Here is a 22,770-nt window from a genome sequence, read left to right as displayed (position 1 = left end):
TTCTGATTGGGCAGGTTGTGCTTCTGATAGGAAGAGCACTTCAGGGTGTTGTTTTGGGTTGGGTTCAGCAGTAGTGTCATGGTTCAGCAGGAAGCAGCAGTCAGTAGCACTGAGTTCAGCGGAAGCAGAGTATATGGCAGCCAGTCTAGCTAGTTGTGAGGCTATCTGGCTTCGCAAGATGTTGTTTGGCTTATTTGGTCAGCCGTTGAGACCTTCAGTGATTTACTGTGATAATCAGAGTTGCATTAAACTCACGGAGAATCCAGTATTTCATGACAGGTCAAAGCATATCGGGATCAGATATCATTTCATCAGAGACTATGTTCAGAAGGGAGTTGTGAAGCTTGAGTATATTTCCACTGATGAGCAGGTTGTAGATATTCTTACCAAAGTCTTACCACGGGGCAAGCATGTCTACTTCAGAGACAAGATGGGTGTGGTGAGGAACACCTTCCTCGGTAAGAGGGAGTGTTGAAATTTGGTACCGGAGGACAGGTGGTTCCCTTAGGCTTTGATCTTTGGCCTAGGGAAAAGTGTCCAAAAGAATTTAATTTTTCTCCTAAAGTAACTTTATAATTTTATAAATTTAAATCTAATTTAAAAGTGACTTTAAGTGATAAAGTTACTAAGTCTAATTTTTAAAGTAACTTTTATAAAGTAAATGAAAAATTAGAAAGGAAAAGTGACTTTGGAAATAAATGACTAAGTGGGTCTTTATTAAAGTGGGGTGAATTAAAAAATAGAAAGTGAGATTTAAATGAACATTTAATCTCAACCATTGATCTAAATCTATTTCAGCCATTGGATTTAGAGATCACCCAAAAGTCACTTGGATCACCCAAAAGTCACTTGGAGTTATATTAAAGGAGGAAAAGGAGGAAAAGGTCATTCATTCTTTCATGAGCAGATTGGGAGAAGGAGAGCAAGAGAGCAAGAGAGATTTCTGAGCAGGGAGGAGAAGGAGACAACAGCTTGGCACACATTCCAAGGCAGCAGTTGAGCAGATTTGTACTGCTGATTCAGCACATAGTGAAAGGCAGATTTTTGCACAAAAATCCAGGAGCAGTTTGCTGATTTTTCTGCACACAAAACGGAGGCCGTACAACATTTATTGCTGTCCTGTTTGCTGTAATTTCCAGATTGTTGTGAGGCACGGGAAAGTAGATAAGTTGTAAATTTGCTTGCTGATTTTTTGCTGAATAATTCTCACTGTAAAAAGGCAATTTTCAGAAATAAAGAAGAGCTCTCAAACTGGTTTTCCCCAAGAGTTGTAAGGGGTTTTGCCAGGGTCAAGCTGACAAAAAATATCAGTGTTTTAATGGCTGTTTTTGATTGCTGATTTTTAATTCTGCAATTTCCAGCATTCTGAAAAATTTCCAGAATTTGTGTTTTCAGCAATATTTATTTTTTTCAGTCTGTTAAATGTATGGTTATGGGAATGGGCATTTAACTACATGGGAGAAATAAGGAGAAACTGAAAACCGGGGTGGGAAAACAGAGATTTTTACATTTCAGCGCAGTAGAGAAGAGACTCATATCTGCGCAGTAGAGAGAGAGATGTGATGAGATGAGTGAGTCTAAATGAGGAAAAGTCCTCTTATATTTATACACAACGTAGGTGGGTGAATAGATGCGACTGTTGGGCTTCTGAGCCTACATGAGTTGTAGGTCGGCTTGATAATAATTCCATAATCAAAATAAATTCATATCTCCTGAATACTTATCGGAATTGGATGATCTTTATATCAATCCTACACCTCTCGACGAGAGGAATCTAATAAAAATATTATTAGCCATGAATAAGATGACCCACATGAAGTTTTGCCCTGGTTGCCAATTTTAACACTCCCTCTCAACCATGGAGAACTTCATCTGCAATCTGTCTATCGGTCGTTACTATTCATCCATCAAATGCACTGCCTTGTACAGCCAGACCCTTGCCCTGCTCTGCTCTATTTTGCCTGTTCTGCTTTGTCTTGTTCTGCCCTGCACTGATCTGTACTAATTTGTTCTGTTCTACTCTCCTCTTGCATTGTTCTGTTCTACTCTGCTTTTGTCCGAATTATGAAGAAGAAGAAATGATCGAGGATTTATTATACTGACTCAAAGTCAGTCTCAGAGTATGTACCATTGGTCCCAGACTAGTCTCAACCAACCCAAAGTCAGCGTCATAGTGAGTACAACTCTAATGGTCCCAGACCAATATCGTCCTCCACTGACTCAAAGTCAGTCTCAGAGTATGTACCACTGATCCTAGACCAGTCTCAACCGACCCGAAGTCAGCGTCATAGTATGGTACAACTCCTACCACTGGTCCCAGACCAGTATCATTGATCCCAGATCAATGGAGGTCATCCTAGCGTAGGGAGTATGGTAGTTACAACGATGCGTCCATCGGTACTACTATGGTCCCTAACTTCATTTCCCTGCTCATTGATCAGATGAGAGGTACTTCCCATGAGTCCCAGACTGCATGGGTAGGATGCCTCGACAGGAGAACTAATCAATCCTGTCCTCACAGGAGAACACATCAATCCTGCTACAATTGCCATGGAGAACACATCAATCCAGGCCGCCATGGAGAACACATCAGTCCAGGCCTCACAGGAGAACACACCAATCCTGCTACAATCGCCATGGAGAACACATCAATCCATGCCTCACAGGAGAACACATCCATCTTGCTACAATCGCCATGGAGAACACATCAATCCAGGCCTCACAGGAGAACACATCAATCCTGCTACAATCGCCATGGAGAACACATCAATCCAGGCCTCACAGGAGAACTAATCATCCTGCTACACAGGAGAGGGAATCATCCTGTTCCACAAGAGAGCGAATCATCTTGTCCCACAAGAGAGCGAATCATCTTGTTCCAGTGTGCACCACCAGGGGAGGGTGAGTCACCTTGTGGTCGTATGTTGCTCCAGTAATAACCGCAAGCCCTCAGAGCTCCCAGAGCTCAATGTATGCAACATGCAGGACCCTTGTACAAGGGTTTGTTACCGACTCCAAGTCGTTTGGGAAAATCACAGATTAGATCTTTCTTTGGGGCTTTGACAAGGTGTATCAACCTGTACATCATCTTAATGCGATGGAGCCTCCTTGCTCATCAACTTACCATATCCAAGATGATGTCTATCTGCTGGAGCAATCGACGAATACGGGATTCCTCAATAATCGAATCCCACCTCTGGTTGTTATAGAGAATCACAGTGGTATCCAATGTAAATCCAACCAGCTCACTGAAGAGCTTTCGCAACTAGACTACCTCACACGAGGTTATGCTAGCAACAATATATCCTGCTTCGGCGGTGCTCAAAGCCACCGACTTCTGCTTCCTGCTCATCCAGGATATCGAAGCAGATCCCAAGGTGAAACAACACCCGGAAGTGCTCTTACGGTCCATCACACTGCCTGCCCAATCAACATCAGTATATCCAAGTAGTATCACATCTCCCGCAGTGTATCTTAATCCATGAGAGATTGTGTCCTGAAGACATCTCAGAAGATTCCTGGTATCAATCCAGTGAGGCTCAACCAAATATGAGCTCACAATGCTAACTGCAAAAAATATGTTCGGACGGAGGTTCACCAAGAACATCAATGTGAATGAGTTTATGAAACTGAGAGGCATTTCCCAAATCTGGTCCGACATCACTACCATATAACTTCTAAAAGTTAAGATCCTCGAGGTAGTCACAGGCTTGCAGTCCATCATACCAAATCTTTCTAATATCTTTACCACATATTTCCCTTGAGTAGGAAAATTTCCCTTGGCTTCTGCCATACTTCAAGTCCTAGGAAGTAGTGCATCAGTCCTAGGTCTTTCATTTCAAATTCAGAGGCCAGCTCCCTCTTACATTTGTGAATGAGAGGGTCTGCACCTGTTAGAAAGAGGTCATCCACATACAATACCAGTATGAGAGGCTTGTCATCTTCAACCTTAAAGTAACGGTTAGGATCGGCTTCACTCCTAGTGAATCCCAGCTTCATCAAGTAGCTATCGATCCTCTCATACCATGCTCGGGGTGCTTGCTTCAACCCATAGAGAGCTTTCTTCAACCTGCATACATGAGATTTTCGATCATAAATCTCAAATCCTTCGGGTTGCTCCACGTAGACCTCTTCTTTGATCGAGCCATGCAAGAACGCAGTCTTGACATCCATCTGATGTAGGTTCCATCCTTGTGAAGGGGCAAGGGCTATGATCGAGCGGATGGTCGTATATCTGGCAACAAGTGCAAATATCTCATCATAGTCTATACCTTCCTTTTGGGAGAAACCTCGAGCAACAAAACGAGCCTTATACTTTTCCGTGCTTCCATCTGCTGCATGCTTTATCTTGTAAAGCCATTTGGAAGTAACAACAGTCTTGTCCTGGGGTCTGGGAACTACTTCCCAAACATCATTCTTTATGATAGACTCATATTCTTCGGTCATAGCATCCTTCCATACTTGATGCTTGACGGCATCTGAGAATGACGAAGGCTCATTTTATATGATCGTGCTCATGATGGTCAGGTATCCTTGATACCTATTAAGTTTCTTACTTTGACGGAAGGTTCCTCAGGGTGCAACATGTCCTTTAGCATCATCAAGTAACCTCTTAAGCCATGAAGGCCTCTTCCTAGAAGAGGAAGGCTCATATGGAGGAGGATCAATCGGATCCATGGGTTCTTCTACATCAGGCATTGATTCATCATCCTTTTCTTTCGGTTCCCTGGTGTTGGCTTCTTGAGAGCTCCTCAAAGTCGAAAGATTGTTCACCTTGCGGTGAACTTTTCTTTAGATATCTTGGAACCCAATGCTTGATGAGGGCATCAATTTTGTACATATACGACGGTGATTGTAGTTTCAGCCCATAGAAACATCAGAAGTCTTTAATCATGTAGCATGGGCGAGACAGCTTCCATCATCGTGCAGTTCTTCCTTCCCACCACACCATTTTGCTCAAGAGTATGAGGTGTAGTAGTCTCCCTCTTAATGCCAACCTCAGGTATGCCTGAGTGAACCAATTGTAATATATCAGAGGTCTTGCTTTGGCTTGAGTGGAATGGTCCTCTTTTGAGCTTCCCTTCAGCACATCTTGGACATACACCTTCATTCTCTATTCAGAATTCGGGCATCCCTATCACCATTTGTCTTACACTGAGTATAGCTTTATAACGAAGGGGGGGAAACCTCTAATGCCAAAGTTCGGACTGAAGAGATGTGTCATAAGACATGACACCTAGCAGACTTCCATCGACCTGATATAATGAATCACGAAACCCAAGAGTAAAGGCATCTTTAACATTATTTTTCCATATACATACCTTGCCATCGCTGAAGGTTACCTTGTAGCCTTTGTCTTCCGTTCCCAAGATGGACACTAGGTTCTTTTTGAGGTCAGGTGCATTTAATACATCTTGGAATTTCTGGCCTTCTTGAATGCTTGTCCTCTTCCTTGATTCCCAGCTCTCCTCTAACCTTTGCTGTTGAATTTGTCATTCCTTTGATTGCCATCAGAGGGATTTTGATCATCGTCCTAGAGTGAATCCTTTCTATCAGGGCACTCCCTTGCATAGTGACTTGCTTTATCGCAAATGTAACATCGTCATTTTCTTCTAGCCTTAGGTCCAGCCTTTCCTTTCGATTTAGTCTCGAAATTATTTCTTTTCTTTGCATGAAAATAAAAGGCAGCAGGAGGACCTTTAGGCATGGGCATTTCTTACATTTCTTCCCTTGTTTCTTCTTGAATGCATCTAGCCATTAATTCCTCGAAACCAGGAATTACATTATAGTTCAGAAGAGTAGTCCTGAACACATACCATTCAGATGGTAATCCTTCAAGAGTTGTGAGTGCCATTCTCTGTCAGTAATAGTTTCCCCAATAGATAGGAGATCGTTCTTGATCTCGGTGATTCTTAAGAAGTATGCTTGCATACTTCCATTTTTACCCTTCTTGATTTCCCTCAGCTTATTTCTAAGAAACAAAACTTGATTTGCATCATTAACTTTAAATAAACTCACCAGTCCGTCGTAGATTTCCTTGGAGGTGTCTAGATCAGAGATGTAGGCCACCAAGCGCTTGTCGATAGAGTCCTGGATGATCTTCTTTGTTTTGACTTCTCCATTTTTCCATTTGTTCCAGGCAGCAGCAGATGCATTTGATGAAGGCTCAACAATATTGCCTCTTACATGGTCCAGCACTCCTTGATCTTCAAGGGTTAGATCGATAGATATCTTTCAGCCGTGATAGTCAGCTTTCTCACGGAGCTTGTCTTCGGCAAGAAAGAGTGATGAGGACCCCATAGTTCTTTTAGGATAGCCTTGCCAATCTTCTCTTCAATGATGGCTCTTGCTCTTGCTCGGGCTTTGTCTTCACCTCAGCTCTGATACCATGTTAAGTTATGGTATGTTCTATGCTTATAACAGTTTACTTCTTTTTCTTATTATATTCCACCGATTAGCAATCACATGTACATAAAGTAAAGTGCAGATAGAACATTAAACGATCGACAAAAAACAAGCCAAGACAAGAGACACAAGCTGTGGCGGCTAGCCAGGGACAAACCCCACAATGTGTGGGGAAACCCTTTGATCAAATCTTCTTTTATCTTCAATAATTCAGCAGAGAGAAATAGTACAATAGATCTGATTCATATCAGCAGTAGCAAACCCTAGATCAGTAGCATCAGCATTAGCGACTTCATTATCAAACTAGGGCAGACCATATCTCACAAACCGACAGTCGGATTGACTTCATTCCACCACCAAAAGTTTCGGCTTTCAAAGGAGGTTCAGATGAACCTACAACGTAGTTCCAAAGAGGAGATCTTCTAGGCCACGCAACTCAATCTTTACTTATGCAGTTGCAGCTTCAGTTTCAGCAGTTTCCGGCTTCAAACTAGGGCAGTCGATATCTTGCAAACCGTTCGTCGGATTGACTTCATTCCACCACCAAAAGTTGTGGCTTTCAAAGGAGGTTCAGATGAACCTATAGCGCAGTTCCAAAGAGGAGATCTTCTAGGCCACGCAAGTCAATCTTTACTTCTGCAGTTGCAGCTTACAACAGTTTCCGGCTTCAAACTAGGGCAGTCGATATCTTGCAAACCGTTCGTCGGATTGACTTCATTCCACCATCAAAAGTTGCGGCTTTCAAAGGGGGTTCAGATGAACCTACAACGCTGTTCCAAAGAGGAGATCTTCTAGGCCACGCAAGTCAATCTTTACTTCTGCAGTTGCAACTTCAAATTCAACAGCTTCCGGCTTCACATGTGTGAGAGAGAGAGACCCGTTTCAGCGCAGTAGAGAAGAGACTCATATCTGCGCAGTAGAGAGAGAGAGATGTGATGAGATGAGTGAGTTTAAATGAGGAAAAGTCCTCTTATATTTATACACAACGTAGGTGGGTGAATAGATGCGACTGTTGGGCTTCTGAGCCTACATGAGTTGTAGGTCGGCTTGATAATAATTCCATAATCAAAATAAATTCATATCTCCATGAATACTTATCAGAATTGGATGATCTTTATATCAATCCTACACCTCTCGACGAGAGGAATCTAATAAAAATATTATTAGCCATGAATAAGATGACCCACATGAAGTTTTGCCCTGGTTGCCAAGTTTAACACATCTAGAGTATCCACAACATCAAATAAATGCATTTCCACATAAACATGTAAAGAAAGCTAATATATAATATGTATATGAAGTCTAGTGCTACATCACATATCAAAATAGTGAATCAACCCCTGAATTTTGAGTCCTATCTGAGTCTCAACTCTCAAGAGTCAAAATATCAACAAAAAATATAATAAATGTATAGCATGGGTCATCTAAAAGTCATTAAGTAATCAGTCACTGAGATCCTCTTCCCCTTTTAATTTTTGTTTCCGCTAATTATACTAACAAATAAGTCATGCATTTATTCAATAGATTGTAATTTGCTTGGGTAATAAGGTGTCAGGTGGTAGGTCCAATGAAAAGATGTGAAAATTAACGCTTTGTGACTCCAAGCTACTTATTTTCCGAGAAAATAGTAGATGTCAGATTACTAACCTAGCCTTGGCATCTATTATTCAAAAACTCGTGGAGGTAAAATCCACTTCTGATACACAACCTTCCCCACATTTACAGGGAGTTCACCACTAAAGAAGATTCCCTTTCAAAACGTGCTCTCATTGCAGGAAGGATCTTTGCTGTCACAAGATTTCATAGGTACTTTGTTCCTATCTGAAAAATGGGTTATTTTTTGAGGCACTGGTTTTGTTTTTTTTGGACAGGTTGTTGCTATTTGATCTACGTGACCTCCTCTTTGTTGTTTCTTCTGGAAGCATTCAACAACTATAACAACGTTTTTGATGGTGTGGGGTTCTTTCTACAGAAGACTGTTGTATGCCTGTCCTTTTGGTACTTTTGTAATCTTTTGAAGGGGCAGTTGCTGTTAGAGTCTGGATCATTGAAAGCCTAGAGGCTTAGCCAATGTATACTTTGCTTTCTAACTAGAAATATGAAGTATAAAGATTTGTTTTTCCTTGGAAAACATAAACATATCTTAACCTCAAAACTAACAGATTACAAATGAGACTGCTATGCTTGCAAGAAGTATGACAAACAATACAATGCAATAACTTGAAAACACATGGATGGAAGCTTCAATTTACAGTTTTTTCACCTTTGCGGCCTCTTTATCTGCAGCCTAGGAAGGGAGGCAGACTTTTTGGGTCGACTCCCGATTAAATCGGGAGTATAAGGAAAAAATCACGATTTTTTCCTTTGTGAAAAAGTCGTCAAAAAGTCGGGGGATTAAATCGTTTAGTTCAAAAAATCGCGTTTTTAGGATTAAATTGGGATTTTTTGCAGACTTTTTCCACACTGCTCCAAACTCTCAGCAAAGCATGCGAATGCTCGTCTCCTACATCTCCAAGTCCAGGTCGATGTGAAGTTGTGAGCATTGCGCTTGAATATGAAGGAATTCCTCGCACTGCACAACAAATTGGATTCTAGCGACGAGCAAACTGAACTTCGGTGGCGAACAATGACAAAAAAACCCCAATAATAAACCATGTTGCAGGGTTTAAATGTCGCTTTTCATGGGACATGTGTGCTAAGAACCAAAAACATTAGGGCGTGTTTTTGACACGTCCAAAACAAGTGTCTCAATCGGAGGACACGAAGAAAAACGTTTTCGACACATTTTAGGGCGGTTTTGGTGTCCGACACGTGAAATACGGGACACGAGACCCTAAGGGACGTGTTCTATGACTTAGCTAGCATGGTGTCAAGTCCACATTGGCAGGTATTAAAGGAAAGGGCTACAAATGCAGCTGATAGGTGAGGATTTGAACTGGTGGAGGAGGCCGCTCTTGATGGTCAGTTTTGGTCAAGTGTGAGGCAAGTATTGGATTTCTTCAAGCCCATTTATCACATGATTTGGTTTGCAGATATAGATAAACCAGTGATTGGCGAGGTGTATGAGAAGATGGATACCATGTTGGGGCAAATAAAAGATACTGTTCATAACAGAGATCCCGACTTGTACAAACTAATTCACGATTGTGTGTGTGTACGGTGGAATAAACTTAATCTTCCACTACATTGCTTGGCGTATATCCTTACGCTAAAATACTACTCTACATCTTGGTTGGGCCAACCTGCACCAGAGGGTGGGATTAGGACCAAACCCCATTTAGATGCAGAGGTATCTAGAGGATATTTGCAAGCATTAGAAAAGTTGATACCTCACAGGGAGGAATGTGCAACTGTGTGTCTTGAAATAGGCAAATATTTTATTGGCACTGGTTTGTTTGGTAACTTCCATGCAATGGAAGACAGAGACAGATTTGATTCTCTCACATGGTGGGAAACATATGGTGGCCAGGGACTTTTACCAAAATTGGCAAAAAAAGTTCTATCATAGTTGTAAATACTTATTCTGCAGAGAGGTGTTGGAGCACCTACAACTTCATACATAATGTGAAAAGAAACAGACTCAATGAAAATCGGGCAGAAAGCTTGGTTTATGTGCACTACAACTTGAGGTTGTTGAGTCATTACTGTGATTGGGCTTGTGAGGATCCCACATATAAAATTTGGGACAACCACCCAGAGGAAGACAATTTGGAGGATGGCACTATACATCTTGAAGAACTGGAAGAGGAACTTATAAAGGATGAAGATGAAGCAGCTGCAACAGCCATGCCACCTCCACCATCCAGTAGCAGTGCTCGAGTTCCGAGTCTTATTCCTTTGTTGTCGCCACCTCCATCTACACTCTCACGTGGAGGGCATGTGCCTTCTAGTTCTGGTTGTCGGTCTGTGCGGGAGACTCCTAGAAGACCACCACGACTTGCTTATACTCCTGGAGACTCTCGTGGCAAGGGCCACATGTAGATTTACAGTTTACTTGTCTTTTCTAGTTTCTATTATTTTTCATAACTGTTGAGTCTTGAGTCCTTGACTCTTGACTCTTTCATATCATAATGATATTTTTTGTAGACAATATATGACTGTGACAATGAAAATTTGAAGTTTGAAGTTGGCAATTATAACTCATTGGTAATGATTGTGAATTATGAATATGATGCTTTGTGAAAGACTAAAGTTGTTTCATTTCATTTCATTATTCATGTTTCATTTTATATCATTTCATTTCATGTTAACAGCTAGAAGTTAGAACTTAGAAATATCTAAGATATTATTTCTTGTAATGGTTAAACTTAGCTTACAAGTACAACTTTGGTGATCAATGATGATAAATGTTATATATTGAATTTTCAATTTTGAAAGCTTGAAGTTGAAACTTTAAGATTGAATTTGATGAATCATGATTCACGAGACTCAATATGTTGCAGTTGTAATATGTATGTTACTAACTTGTGGACATGGTTGATGAAGATTATAACTTCTAGATGATTGATGTGATATGGTTCAATGATCAATCTGTGTTTTTTTTTATGTTTTTTTATATCTAATTCATCATTCTACATGTTTTTGTTGACATATATGTATCAAAAATTAAAAATTAATATATATATATATATATATATATATATATATTTTAAAATCGCTCCGGGATTCGCACCCAAACTGGGAGCTTCTAAAAATGTCGCTCCCGCTCCCAAGTAACATTGCTCCAATCCTCTGCCTTGCACCCCCCTGCCACCCTAACGAGCCGACAGACCATGTTTCACAATTTTTAGACTGGATCCCCTTGTGCTCTGAATCATCATAAGGAAAGTGTAAAAAAGATGCTGCTATGTTGCTCAATATGGATATCTTGCACAACATTGCTCTAACTGATCATTGATCACTGCTCAAACTGTCCATTGCACAATACAATCAAAGCTGATCATTGCACTACATTGCACATCAAACCCTGACTATCAATTTGACCACTGCTCATCTATATGCAAACTGCTACAATTGACCACTGCACATCATTGTATGTTACGGCCCAACTGACCACTAACCACTGCACGTCACTGCTCATGAATGAATAAGGATCCATAAGCTCATGAAGTAGTCAACCAAATCACTGTACCAAACTGCTTATACTGCTGCAAGTGTCGGGCACTACTGTCTGATGATTGCTCAAGCCGAGTTGCCTTAGGTCATCCCTATGACCTGCTCGCAGTTGTCTCAAACTCTGCTCAAGGAGATCTACTAGCATATGTCTTGTAGTTGGTCATATATAGAAAATGCCTTCATCAAAGTACTGCTGCCATGTAAGGTCACTGTTGTGTGATTAATGGCTGTACAACAAGGACAATGCAAACTGCACAACAATGTCTTAGGTCAATAACACTATTATAGCATAACAATCTGCCACAACAAATATCATCAAGTTCCATAGTCATTTCAATATAGGATTCACTTTCTTTTCATTGTTGTCAACTATACCACAGCTTTAGATAACTTCACAGTTAGATTTGGCTTTAAATACTCAACTTCATTGTCACTACTGGTCTTTTATTACGATTGGATATTGACTTGATTACTACAATCTCTGTTTGGAGATTTCTATGGATGTTATCTTGAGTTTTTGTGTTCGGAATCAATTCCACAGTAGCCATATTTTAGAATCGATGTTTCGAGTCTATGGCAAGACTCACCATCAGGATAATACCTACAATGTCTCCAACCAAAAATCAACTGTCCATATGCTCTGTCAAACTATCTTAAGTTGAGGATTGCTTTTAGACCAGGCTCAGATCTGATATAAAGAAGAGAGGGTATAGAAATTGATTTTACACCTTATACTTGTATAAGAACAAAGCTCGATTATTCAAGGATTTCAATTATTGTAAATTGGCCTTATTCTAACTGTCTCTTATGTTTTACTGACACACTATCTGACTGTTGTGATTATTGTTATACAATACATAAATCCTAAGTGAATTTCCATATACCATCAAATGAATGTGATCGGGGAATTGACACAATTAAAGATCTTTTCTTTGACAAGGTTAATGCATATTGGGTCACTCTACGCTGTTTATGAACCACCAAAGGCATAGAACTATTATCAGTGTTCCATGGGGACGCCCCCGCATGGTGGGGGACGCGTGTTGGAATTTCTAAGTCTAACTGTTAGAAACCCTTCATGTACTTTACTGATTTATTCCTACCTACTTGTTCTGTTAATTAAAAAGTTATTTACCATGTAAATACTGGAAATGAATACAAGTACATGCTCAACACATTACAGATCATCAACTAAAGGAAACAAAACAAGCACACAAGTGGCACCATTATTTTTGGACCAATGTCCTCGGAAAAATGCAATGCGGAAAAACTGGTGCAACTATCTGAGGTTTTTATTATTATGTAGTTTTTGAATACAATCTGGGTGCCAAAACTGGCCCACCCAACAGAGAATAATCTTAGCAGTAGTACCTCTCTACTTGGAAGCAGATATTTCGGCTGAAACCTCGGATAATCACTCTGGCAGCTTCACAGCTCCAATCTACCCCATGAAACCCCAACATCAGCCTCTAGGGATAGCGTTAGCCATTTCTGGCCTAGCGTTTGCCCAACGTCACTCTGGCTTGGCCTACGTTAGCCTTTGGAGGCACTGCGTCAGCCCTCTGGCCCTTTGCGTTAGCCACGTTGGCCCTCTGAGGCACTGCGCAGCTTCTGGCTGGTTCTGCGTGAACCCTTGGCTGGTTTTGCGTCCCTCACTCTTTGCTACTACGCTAATCCTCCTGGTGCTATCTCTGCCTCTCTACTTCTGTATTCACTGCCCCTCAGCTGCAACTCTGATCACTCTCTCGACTTCCTCAACAAACCCAGCCCCAGAAAGTCGAAATCTTGATCAACTCGATGTGTTCTCCAAGTGACCCTCAAGCCTCCTCTTATACTTTTCTCGTTGACAGATCAACGACCGAGATTAAGTCCCTAATCAACAACTAAGATTTGATCTGGCTTGATCCATGACTTTTGGACCATTCTAACACAGATTTATATTAATTCACATTAATATTTTATTTTCCCTAAGTTTAGACTTAGGGACTCCATTAAAATTATTAATTATTTTAATATCTCCCAAACTGTTTAGAATTTGCCCAAACCCTTTTTGGGTATTGGAGATCTCATTTGCCTTAGCCTCTCCACCAATTTTCATGGCTAGAGCACATCTGATGCTAACCCAAATCAACAACGCGCTTCCTCGCTCCCCCACGCTCCCAAGATGGGGAAACTCTTGGGGATATGTTCCCCACATGCCCTTTTTTGGTGAAACTCAGAGAAACTCTTGGGGGACTCTTGGGGGGGGGGGGGGGGGACTTTTTTCTAGTGACGAAAAGCATCTCCCTGTGTCCGCCCAATTTTTTTTGCTAATAATATTTAAAAACATAAAAAAATACAAAAGATACAAATTTTAATATAATTAAAAAAACCGAAAATAAAAACTAAAAGATAAATTAAAACTTCCAAACGTAATCATTCACATTTCTCATTAACCCTGCGATTTTACTTTTTGGCCCGACATTTTCCTTCTACTTTGGCTCGACATTTTACCTTGCAGTCTAAGATTTTCCTGCTACCGCCGCTCAAATTTTGCGTTTGCAGTTTACTATGATTCAGATTTACCATTGACTAGGAGCTTGAGACATTTGGAACTACAATTTTCATTTTGTGACTTGGAGCTGCCGGATTGGGACTGCGATTTTCATTTTGTGACTTTGAGCTGCCGGATTGGGACTGCGATTTTCATTTTGTGACTTTGAGCCACCAGATTGGAGTTGTGATTTATTATTTAGTACTTTTTGAGAAATTTACTAGTATTTCACCGCTTTCTATGTTTACTTTTAATTTAGTATTCTATGGCTATTTAGACTTCAGCATAATGTCATTTTCATATGATGAATTTACTTTCAATGTGCATTGTGTAATTTCAATTGTCAAATGACTAATTTAATTTAGATGTACCTTGCATAATATTAGTGTCCATTGTCAATTGATGAATTTAGATGGAACATTGCCTAATGTCAATGATGGATTCAATTTAGTAATTTAGTTTTAGATTTACAATTTTACATCCATGATTGCGGAAATGTCAAATGATAATTCTCATTCATAATAGTTTAATACGAAATGATGATCATATTTAGATGTACATTTCATAATTTTTAAGATTTACTATTTTACTAATTTAGTTATTGACATATTGTTGGGATTTTCTTAAATATATATTAATTTTTAATAATTTTATATTTTTTATGAATCTGATGTCGCCCCGTTTCCCTGAATTTTCCCTAAATTTTGGGGTTGCTTATATACGTCCCCCTTGCGCGTATCCTTGCTCCCGTGTTTGGTCGTCTCGGAAACTCGGTGGAACATTGACTATTATGAACTTTGAAGTCTCATTGTTGTAAGGTCATCGTTGTAGGAGTTTAAGATTGCTATGCAAACAGGATCACTGTCATATTTGAAGGCTACTATCACTATCACACATTCATTACTTATCCTCACACTGTTATAAGGGTTATGTTAGCTGCTTTAATATACTGTATTTATATATATTTCTAATATCACTATGTATGAACAATCTCATCTCATAGCTGGGTCAGTCAAGATACTGTTATACTATCAAGTCAACAAGCTCAGAAATCAATCATTTGCTTTGTGCATTTAATCCTACCAAGGTGCCGAATATTACCATGTTACTCACATTTAGCAGGTTGACTCATTCAAGGTGCCAGAACACAATAAAATCAATCATTGGCTTTGTGCATTTGATCCTTTCAGTACTTTTGAAGATATGAACTGCTTCCCATTACAGACTTCTTCACCTACAGGATGCTTTTTCAAAAGGCTTCAAGTTGTGATATCAAACCACTGTATAGGACTATATATATATATATATATATATATATATATATATATATATGTGGTCATAATACAGAATAGTGTGGCTACAATATTCTAATCACTGTTTTGGACTAGGTTTAGATCCAAATGTCTATAATCATTAAGTTGATTGCTTTGAACAAAGATCAAGTTCAGCGAAGATGCTAGGACTCAGAACAAACAATTCAAAAATTCGGACCTTCTACTGATTCTTTATTTCTCCAGAGGAGTTGTAGAGCTAGAACACCGAATGTTTTTCTTGAAAGAGCATATAACATACCTTAATAATCAACTTTACTCCTTCGCTGTTCTGATTAGAACTGGTTATTCATCGCAGATGAGATAAAAGCTGAAAGGTAAGTCTTTCATCACAGATCAAGAATCCACAATATACTTCTGAGGTTTCTTACAAGGTTGATGCCCTGATGAGGGCCATACTTCGCCTGCCTGCTATAGAATAAGGCACAGAGTGCAAACCCAAACAAAACTCCAAAAAAAAAATCTTGTCTTTAGATTTGATATTGTCACCTCAATGTCTGAAATATTTAACCACAAAATAAAACCCCACAGACTTTTAACCTAAGAATCTGAGTGGCTCGCCGAGTCCTATGCAAAATACCGAAATTGCGAGTCAAACTCGCTTTGATCACGAATCAAACTCTGTCAACACGAGTTTGACTTGCCGAGATTCAGATCAGGTCGTTTGGTTGAAGATCTGAGTCAGAATCGTGAGTACTTCCGAGTGATCAGAGAGTTTAATGTTGAGTGGATAGATGGGAGATATGCAATTCAAAATTTTGAATTGTATATCTCCCATCTATCCACTCAACACTCATGGGCATTTGAGAACTTTAATGAGATTATCTTATCTTATCATTATTCTTATGTACGCTAATTGGGCGAGTTTTCTGTTTGGAGAAAGATTTCTTCCAGTTCTACTAATCTTTTTCAAAACTGGGTTCATTTTTCACTTGCTCGTTTTTTGAAATCATTACAACAACAGATAATATTTGAAAGTTGCTTTGCTCTTGATTATGTTTCCTGTTGAAAGTATTCTCGATATGCAGTTACAAACTGTAAGTATCAACTAGTGTCAGCACCCCGTTAATATTGGTATTTTGCCCTTGATTGAAATAGTGCAATTGGCATATAAAGTTTTTGTTCTTCAAATTTAAACAAAAATGTTAACTTCTTGCTGAGCTTTTGATCATATCATCGTGTGATAAAATTTCAGTCTGGAGTGTATTATGGACTTATGCCACTCTCTCTAAATGACTATTTTAGATACGAGCTTTATGTTGGTCAACCTCCTTTTTATACGAATTCTGTCTATACGCTTATTCGGCACATTGTGAAGGTACAAATCATACTTGGCCAAAGTTATTTTCTTTACCACAAATTGGTTTTTGGCAAAGCAAAACTTGTTAGCACTTGTGTGATGAATCAATGTTTGATATGTGTTTAACAGGACCCAGTTAAATATCCAGACAATATCAGCCCTAATTTCAAAAGTTTTTTGAAGGGTCTTTTGAACAAGGTTTGTTTGTAGGGCATCTAAGTATTTTCTGAACTTGATGGTTTGCATAATGGAATTAACATTGTACATATAAGTTCCTTTTATTCTCTTAATAAATGTTTTAAAGACTTATTTTCCATGTTGTAAATCCTGCTGGGTGTAGGTTTCACAGAATAGATTGACTTGGCCTGCACTTTTGGAGCACCCATTTGTACAAGAGAGCCAAGCAGAGATAGAAGCTAGAGTAAGTTTCTTCATTCTAATAATCTATAAATTTCAATCCTGCAGTTTAATTCATCGGCTAGGGTAGATTGATCCTTTTAATTGTTAATTGTGGTCATTGGCTAGCCAGAACCTGAGGAGTTTCTATTATTTTTAACTTAATTTTACAAGCCATGTCCAGGAAGCACGTGCTGCAACTGCTGCTGCAAGAGGATGTGATGCAGCTTGGAGGGGTGAAGTCAATATTGTGATTCCCTCACCTGCTCGAAACATTGCCAGTGCACGTAGCAGTAGTCCCATAGGTAAAGCCATTTGTTATTGTATATGTTGGTTTCATGGCATTGCAAGGAAATAATTTACATCTTTTTTGCTCAAATGTATTTCAGGAAAGACACAGAAAGATGATGCTTCTGAAAAAGTCACAGAAACTTCTGCAAATGATCGCCCAGCACTAGTTCCACGCCCATCAAATGATAATGTTCAACAACAGCAACCAAATATTCCCGGATCTCCTAGTCAGACAGCTGCAAATACTGGTGGGTTTCTGGCATACCTTTCTGTTTGTCTCCTTAAGCTTTTACAGTGTTATCTATGTTTGCAAATTTTTATGCTGGAAACTGTCTAACAAAATGCAAATGAGTTTTTTGTTTTTATACCATTTTTCTTGCGTGTAGTAGATGGTGAAAATACAACAAGACCATGTGTTTTGGGTTTTAATTGTTTGAACTAGAGAAAACAATCACATGAAGACTAGTAAAGCAGATTGCTATGCAAGTTTTGTACTTCGTTTTATGTTGAGAACTGAACAAACACTAGCATTAGTTTCTTTGGGTTGGAGGCACTACATTTCATTATTGATTTGCATGAAATTACAAGAATGTTGGATATGAAATCTGCCATGCCTATTCAATCGGATCTTCAATAAACAGTTGACTCATTAAAAACATGAATGAAATGCTAGAGCATCAGCAAGTCTTCTGTAGTGGAGTAGCTTTGCCTTGGGCCAAGGGTCATTCTTCTCTTGAGGTGCCATCATTATTCCACTGGTTGGATCAAATAAAAAATCTGATGGCTTCTTTTAATTCCATCTCCTTCTCCCACATTTTCAGTGAGCAGAATGCTATGGTACATTTCCTTTCCAAGTGAGGGGATTTTGTCCTACTGGTGCAAATTTGGTATAATTTCTTCGTCAATGGTTCCATCAATGGTTCGGGGGCGTTCTTCTTTTAGCAGTGGTCCTCTTTTGTTTCGTGGTGCATGTCCTTTTGGTTTGGTCTTTCTGGCCACCTTCAGCAAATTGCTGACTTTCCGTGCAGGATGTCCTTTTCTATTTTGCTAGCTTTTCCTCTTTGTAGCCTTCGGATTGATCTGTTTCATGTTTCATTAGAGGAGACTTTGACTCCTTTGATTGGCTACTCTGTTTTTTTCAAAGGGCTGTTCCCTTTGGGATCTCTATGACTGTCTCTTTTTCAGTTCTGTGGACATTTGGGGTTAATGGATGGTTTTAGCAATGGGAAAATGTAACTATTTTTCATTTAATCAATGGAAGAAATTGTTTTTTTCTTGTGAAAAAAAAGTCCCACCATTTCACACAATATTTTTGGGCAATGCCCCTGGAAAATACCCCGAAGGGAAAACCAGTGAGACAAAGGGAGAAATTTTATTTCTTATCAGGGAAATTCACAGCATTAAATAACAACAATACAACCTAAACAAATAGTGCTCAACCACCCTCGAACAACCTCGAATTCCGTGCCTGTCCTCTGCCTTGGAATTCATGCTGCCCAGCTTCTATTTTTACTGCTGTACCCGCTATAATTTTACCTTTTCTGTGAAACTTCTCCCTTGGCTCTCCTCCTCTTTGTCCAAATCTCATGAAGAAGTAATTGCCTCTTTACTCCCCTTTCTCCTTTAATAAACTTTTTAATTACTAAAACCATCAAATTTTGCCACCTCAAGATTAACAGTTGTGAATTAATCTCTCATTGAGATGATTTAAGCCACTTTTAGAAAAAAACACTTTCTAAAATCACTTAAGTCACTCAAACTTTATAAAATCACTTTCAGAAAAAATCACTTTCTAAAATGACTTTACTTTTAGTAATTAAATATAAAAGGTACTTTATGAAATCACTTTACAAAGTTTATCATCTAGAGAGGCAATCTTCTACATGTTAAGACACCAAGCCAATGTGGAAGTCCTATCGAGCTACAAATCCAACACTCCCTCTTAGTGTGGAATGCACTTCCATAACTCAGATTCATCTCCAAGCTCGTCACATACAGTGTAGCTGTTCCCTCTAACACAGAAGTCTGTCCTGCTACTTGACATCAGTGTTATCAAGACCTGACCGAACCGGTTTGGACTAGTTGGTCTAACCGTTTTCGGCCCTGAACTAGTTCAGACCGGTGCAACAGAACGGAAATGGCCGTTTTGGTACCAAACCAGCCATTTCTGCTGAACCAGTACCAAATTGGTCGGTTCAGTGTAACTGCCTAACAAATCATCCGTGGGGCCCATTCAAGTGATTTTTTTATTATTTTTTGTTTTTTAATATTTTTTTTAGTTGGGGCTTCAGTGTGTGAACAGAATTGGGGTGTTTTTGAGTGAATCGACACCAAGAAGAGGAACCGTTTGGAGCAAAAATGGTTGAATGACATGGCTTATGTTCAGTACAACCTCAGGTTGAGGCGAAACTAGTTGCTGAACAAGACACCTGAATCAAGCAACATAAATTTGGATCACTTTGATCCATCATCAAAGTGGGTTGTGGAGACTCGGGAACCAACATTTGACAATAAAGATCTTTTTTGGTTAGACTTGGACCCACTTCCAACTCCAACTTCAGGGCTAGGGGAATAAAGTCAAAATCCCACTATAGATCCTCAGTTTGCTACTGCTAATTCTGAGGATGAAGATGAGGGGGAGGTTGAGGATGTTGATTCTGATTAGTTATTTAGTACTAATAGTATTGTAGTTTGATGTATCAGAGGCCATTTAGAGTTTTTATCTTGATGTATTTTGCTTTAGGCATGTATTGTTGATTTGGGGTAGCATCGAATGTGCTCTAGCCACGAAAATTGGTGGAGAGGCTAAGGCACATGAGATCTCCAATACCCAGAAAGGGTTTGGGCAGATTCTAAACATTTTGGGAGATATTAAAATAATTAATATTTTTAATGGAGCTGTGGTGCTGCCGGAATATCTGCTTCCGAGTAGAGAGGTACTACTGCTGAGATTTTTCTCTGTTGGGTGAGCCGGATTTGGCACCAGATTGTATTTTGAAACTGCTTAATAAATCAAACCCTCAGATTGCTGCACCCATTTTCCTGCATTGGGTTTTTCTGGGGACATTAGTCCAAAAACAATGATGTCACTTGTGTGCTTGTTTCTATTTCCTTCAGTTGATGATCTGTAATGTGTTGAGCATGTACTTGTATTTATTTCCAATATTTACATGGTAAATAACTTGTTAATTAATAGAACAAGTAGGTAGGAATAAATCAGTAAAGTGCATGAAGGGTTTCTAACGGATCAGACTTAGAAATTTCAACATGTATTGCACTAAGTGTTATTTTTGGTATTATCATATTATGTGCTCTTACTTGCTATACAAATGAAAACTTTTTCATATTTGTGTATTAAATGGTTTGAATTTATATGGACGCAAATGAATATATATGTTTTTCTTCAAAATTTGAATATTTGATGTATTTTTTCTCAACTTGTTTTTTGGTCCGGTTTTTTTACTAGTTTCCGTCTGGTTCTGACCGGTTCTTGGTCCGAAGGGTCTAATGGTTCTGTTGAAAAATGTGTAAATAGGTTCGGTCTTCATATGTATGAAATGTATTCTTGTAAATTATAAAATGAAAAGAAATTATTATTATTATTATTGGAGCATGGGTTTCATGCTCAAGTTCTTTTATAGGTCAAGCACCCATTGAGTGCTTCTAGGGTTTTTCCTAGGTTTAAGAGTCATTGTCATGAATTGAAGACCCTATGGGCACATTGTATCTTGTAAAGAAAAAAATTATTTTGTCTTTAAAGTTTTGAAATAACTCCAAGATCAAGTCAGCCTAGAAGTTGTCAAGTCGGTCTATATGAAGAGCCACACTACCTTTGAAGGAGCCTATATATAGAGAGGAACTTGTCCTCCATTAGATACACTCACTCACACTCATTCTATGCGAAATAGAGAACAAGAAAGAGTCGAAGAAGAAGGACGAAGAAGAAGTTGAAGAAGTCGAAGTGCTTGGGCTAGTTCTCTCTCTCTCTTGTGAAAGTCGAAGATAGGGTTTTTGATCTTGAAAGAAAGAGAGAGGGGAAGTCAAGTGAAGGTCACTTAGGGTGTCTCACTTGTCCTAAGTCTCAAGGAAAGGCAAGTGGAGTGAAGAGGAGGCTATACGAAGGAGATCGAAGTCTCTAAGAGGAGCGACAACAGTTGCAGTAGTTGCCGGGAGACAAAATTTTGGATCTACAGTAGCAGGTCAAATTCCTTATAGTGGGAGGGCGAGTTGATCTTGATATTGGAGGGTATTTGTTTGAGTCACTAGGTCATGGTATTCATCAATTGAAGGATCTATAAGAAGAGAAGAGATTTAAGGGTTTTCCCCTCAAAAGGAGGGGTTTTGGCCCTGGCTTGTAGCCTACATATTGTGTCATTGTTCTTATTGTTTTTGTAGTTGTTTGATGTATCTAACATTGTAATAATAGGGAACAAAGCTAATAAGGAAAAAGGTAACACAAACAGTTATGATGGTAAAGAGAATTAACATATTTATTGCTCTACTGAATTCTCAATATGCTCGACGGTCGATCCAGTTTTGATAACTATGCTTGACATGGACCTGAGTTGAGAACCATGCTCCTAGAAGCCTCTCACTCTTGAGCATGCTGCATGGCTGTTTGTAATGAACAGGGTTCATATACGCAATGAAATATTCAGAATAACTGGAATATGTAAGTATCCATTATAGGGCAAGCAATATTTATATAAAATTGTTTTGAATGTACCGAAGATATGATATTGATTACAAATGGGGCCTCATCAATACATCCAGAAACAAGACATCAAGATAACATCTAACCAGAAACAAGAGTTGTCAATCCTCTCCTTCCTTCCGAAATTTCGGCCCCCCTTTCTTCTTCTTCCTTCACTTGAATATAGATAATCAAGTCACAAGTTGATATGCCAAATGAGCAGGAGAGGTCTCTTATTTATAGTCTTCTAAAGGGGTCGAAAGGTTGCCTCCAAGGGGCCTAACTGACTTGAACAATAGGAGGCCGACTTGAGCATCTTAGTAGGCATAATATAAATTCAAATTTTCTATTCTTCACAAGATGAAAATACCAACCATGGCTACTATGTTTCCAACACTCCCTCTTAGCCAGGGAGGTACTTTTCATTATCTTAAGATCAATCTCCTTGACCAATCCATAGGTCTGTCAGCAACAACCCAAGGGAGATATCAAATATATATGTCTTCTCTCTTTCAATATCAATCTCCCAGACCAAACCATAGGTCTATCAACAACTTCCCAGGAGAGAGATCACAAGTCTCATTACAAGGAAATACATATAACATCAAACACATCCCATAAGCCAAAACCGAATGGCATCCAGGTTAGTGGCCAACTGACCAATGGTGTCAATCAATGAGGCAACATTCTCCAATCATATACACAA

General features: G+C 39.2%; 1 protein-coding gene across 1 annotated transcript in view; it reads left to right on the top strand.

The window, feature by feature from the left end:
* Positions 1 to 22,770, top strand: part of FU (kinase family with ARM repeat domain-containing protein) — a 281,825-nt gene that overhangs the window by 220,362 nt on the left and 38,693 nt on the right. Inside the window, exons 9-13 of the mRNA XM_089429606.1 lie at positions 16,630 to 16,702; positions 16,814 to 16,882; positions 17,025 to 17,105; positions 17,265 to 17,385; positions 17,470 to 17,619. Of these exons, the coding sequence (XP_089285732.1) occupies positions 16,630 to 16,702; positions 16,814 to 16,882; positions 17,025 to 17,105; positions 17,265 to 17,385; positions 17,470 to 17,619 (494 nt within the window). The remainder of the gene's footprint in view (positions 1 to 16,629; positions 16,703 to 16,813; positions 16,883 to 17,024; positions 17,106 to 17,264; positions 17,386 to 17,469; positions 17,620 to 22,770) is intronic.

This window comes from Pinus tabuliformis, chromosome 6 (genome assembly GCF_031772625.1).
Source record: "Pinus tabuliformis cultivar Carrire ecotype Pingquan chromosome 6, CPIR1, whole genome shotgun sequence".
In the NCBI taxonomy this organism is placed as follows: domain Eukaryota; kingdom Viridiplantae; phylum Streptophyta; class Pinopsida; order Pinales; family Pinaceae; genus Pinus; species Pinus tabuliformis.
The sequence above is the reverse complement of the archived record's forward strand: the minus strand, read 5'-3'. Positions and strand labels throughout refer to the sequence as shown.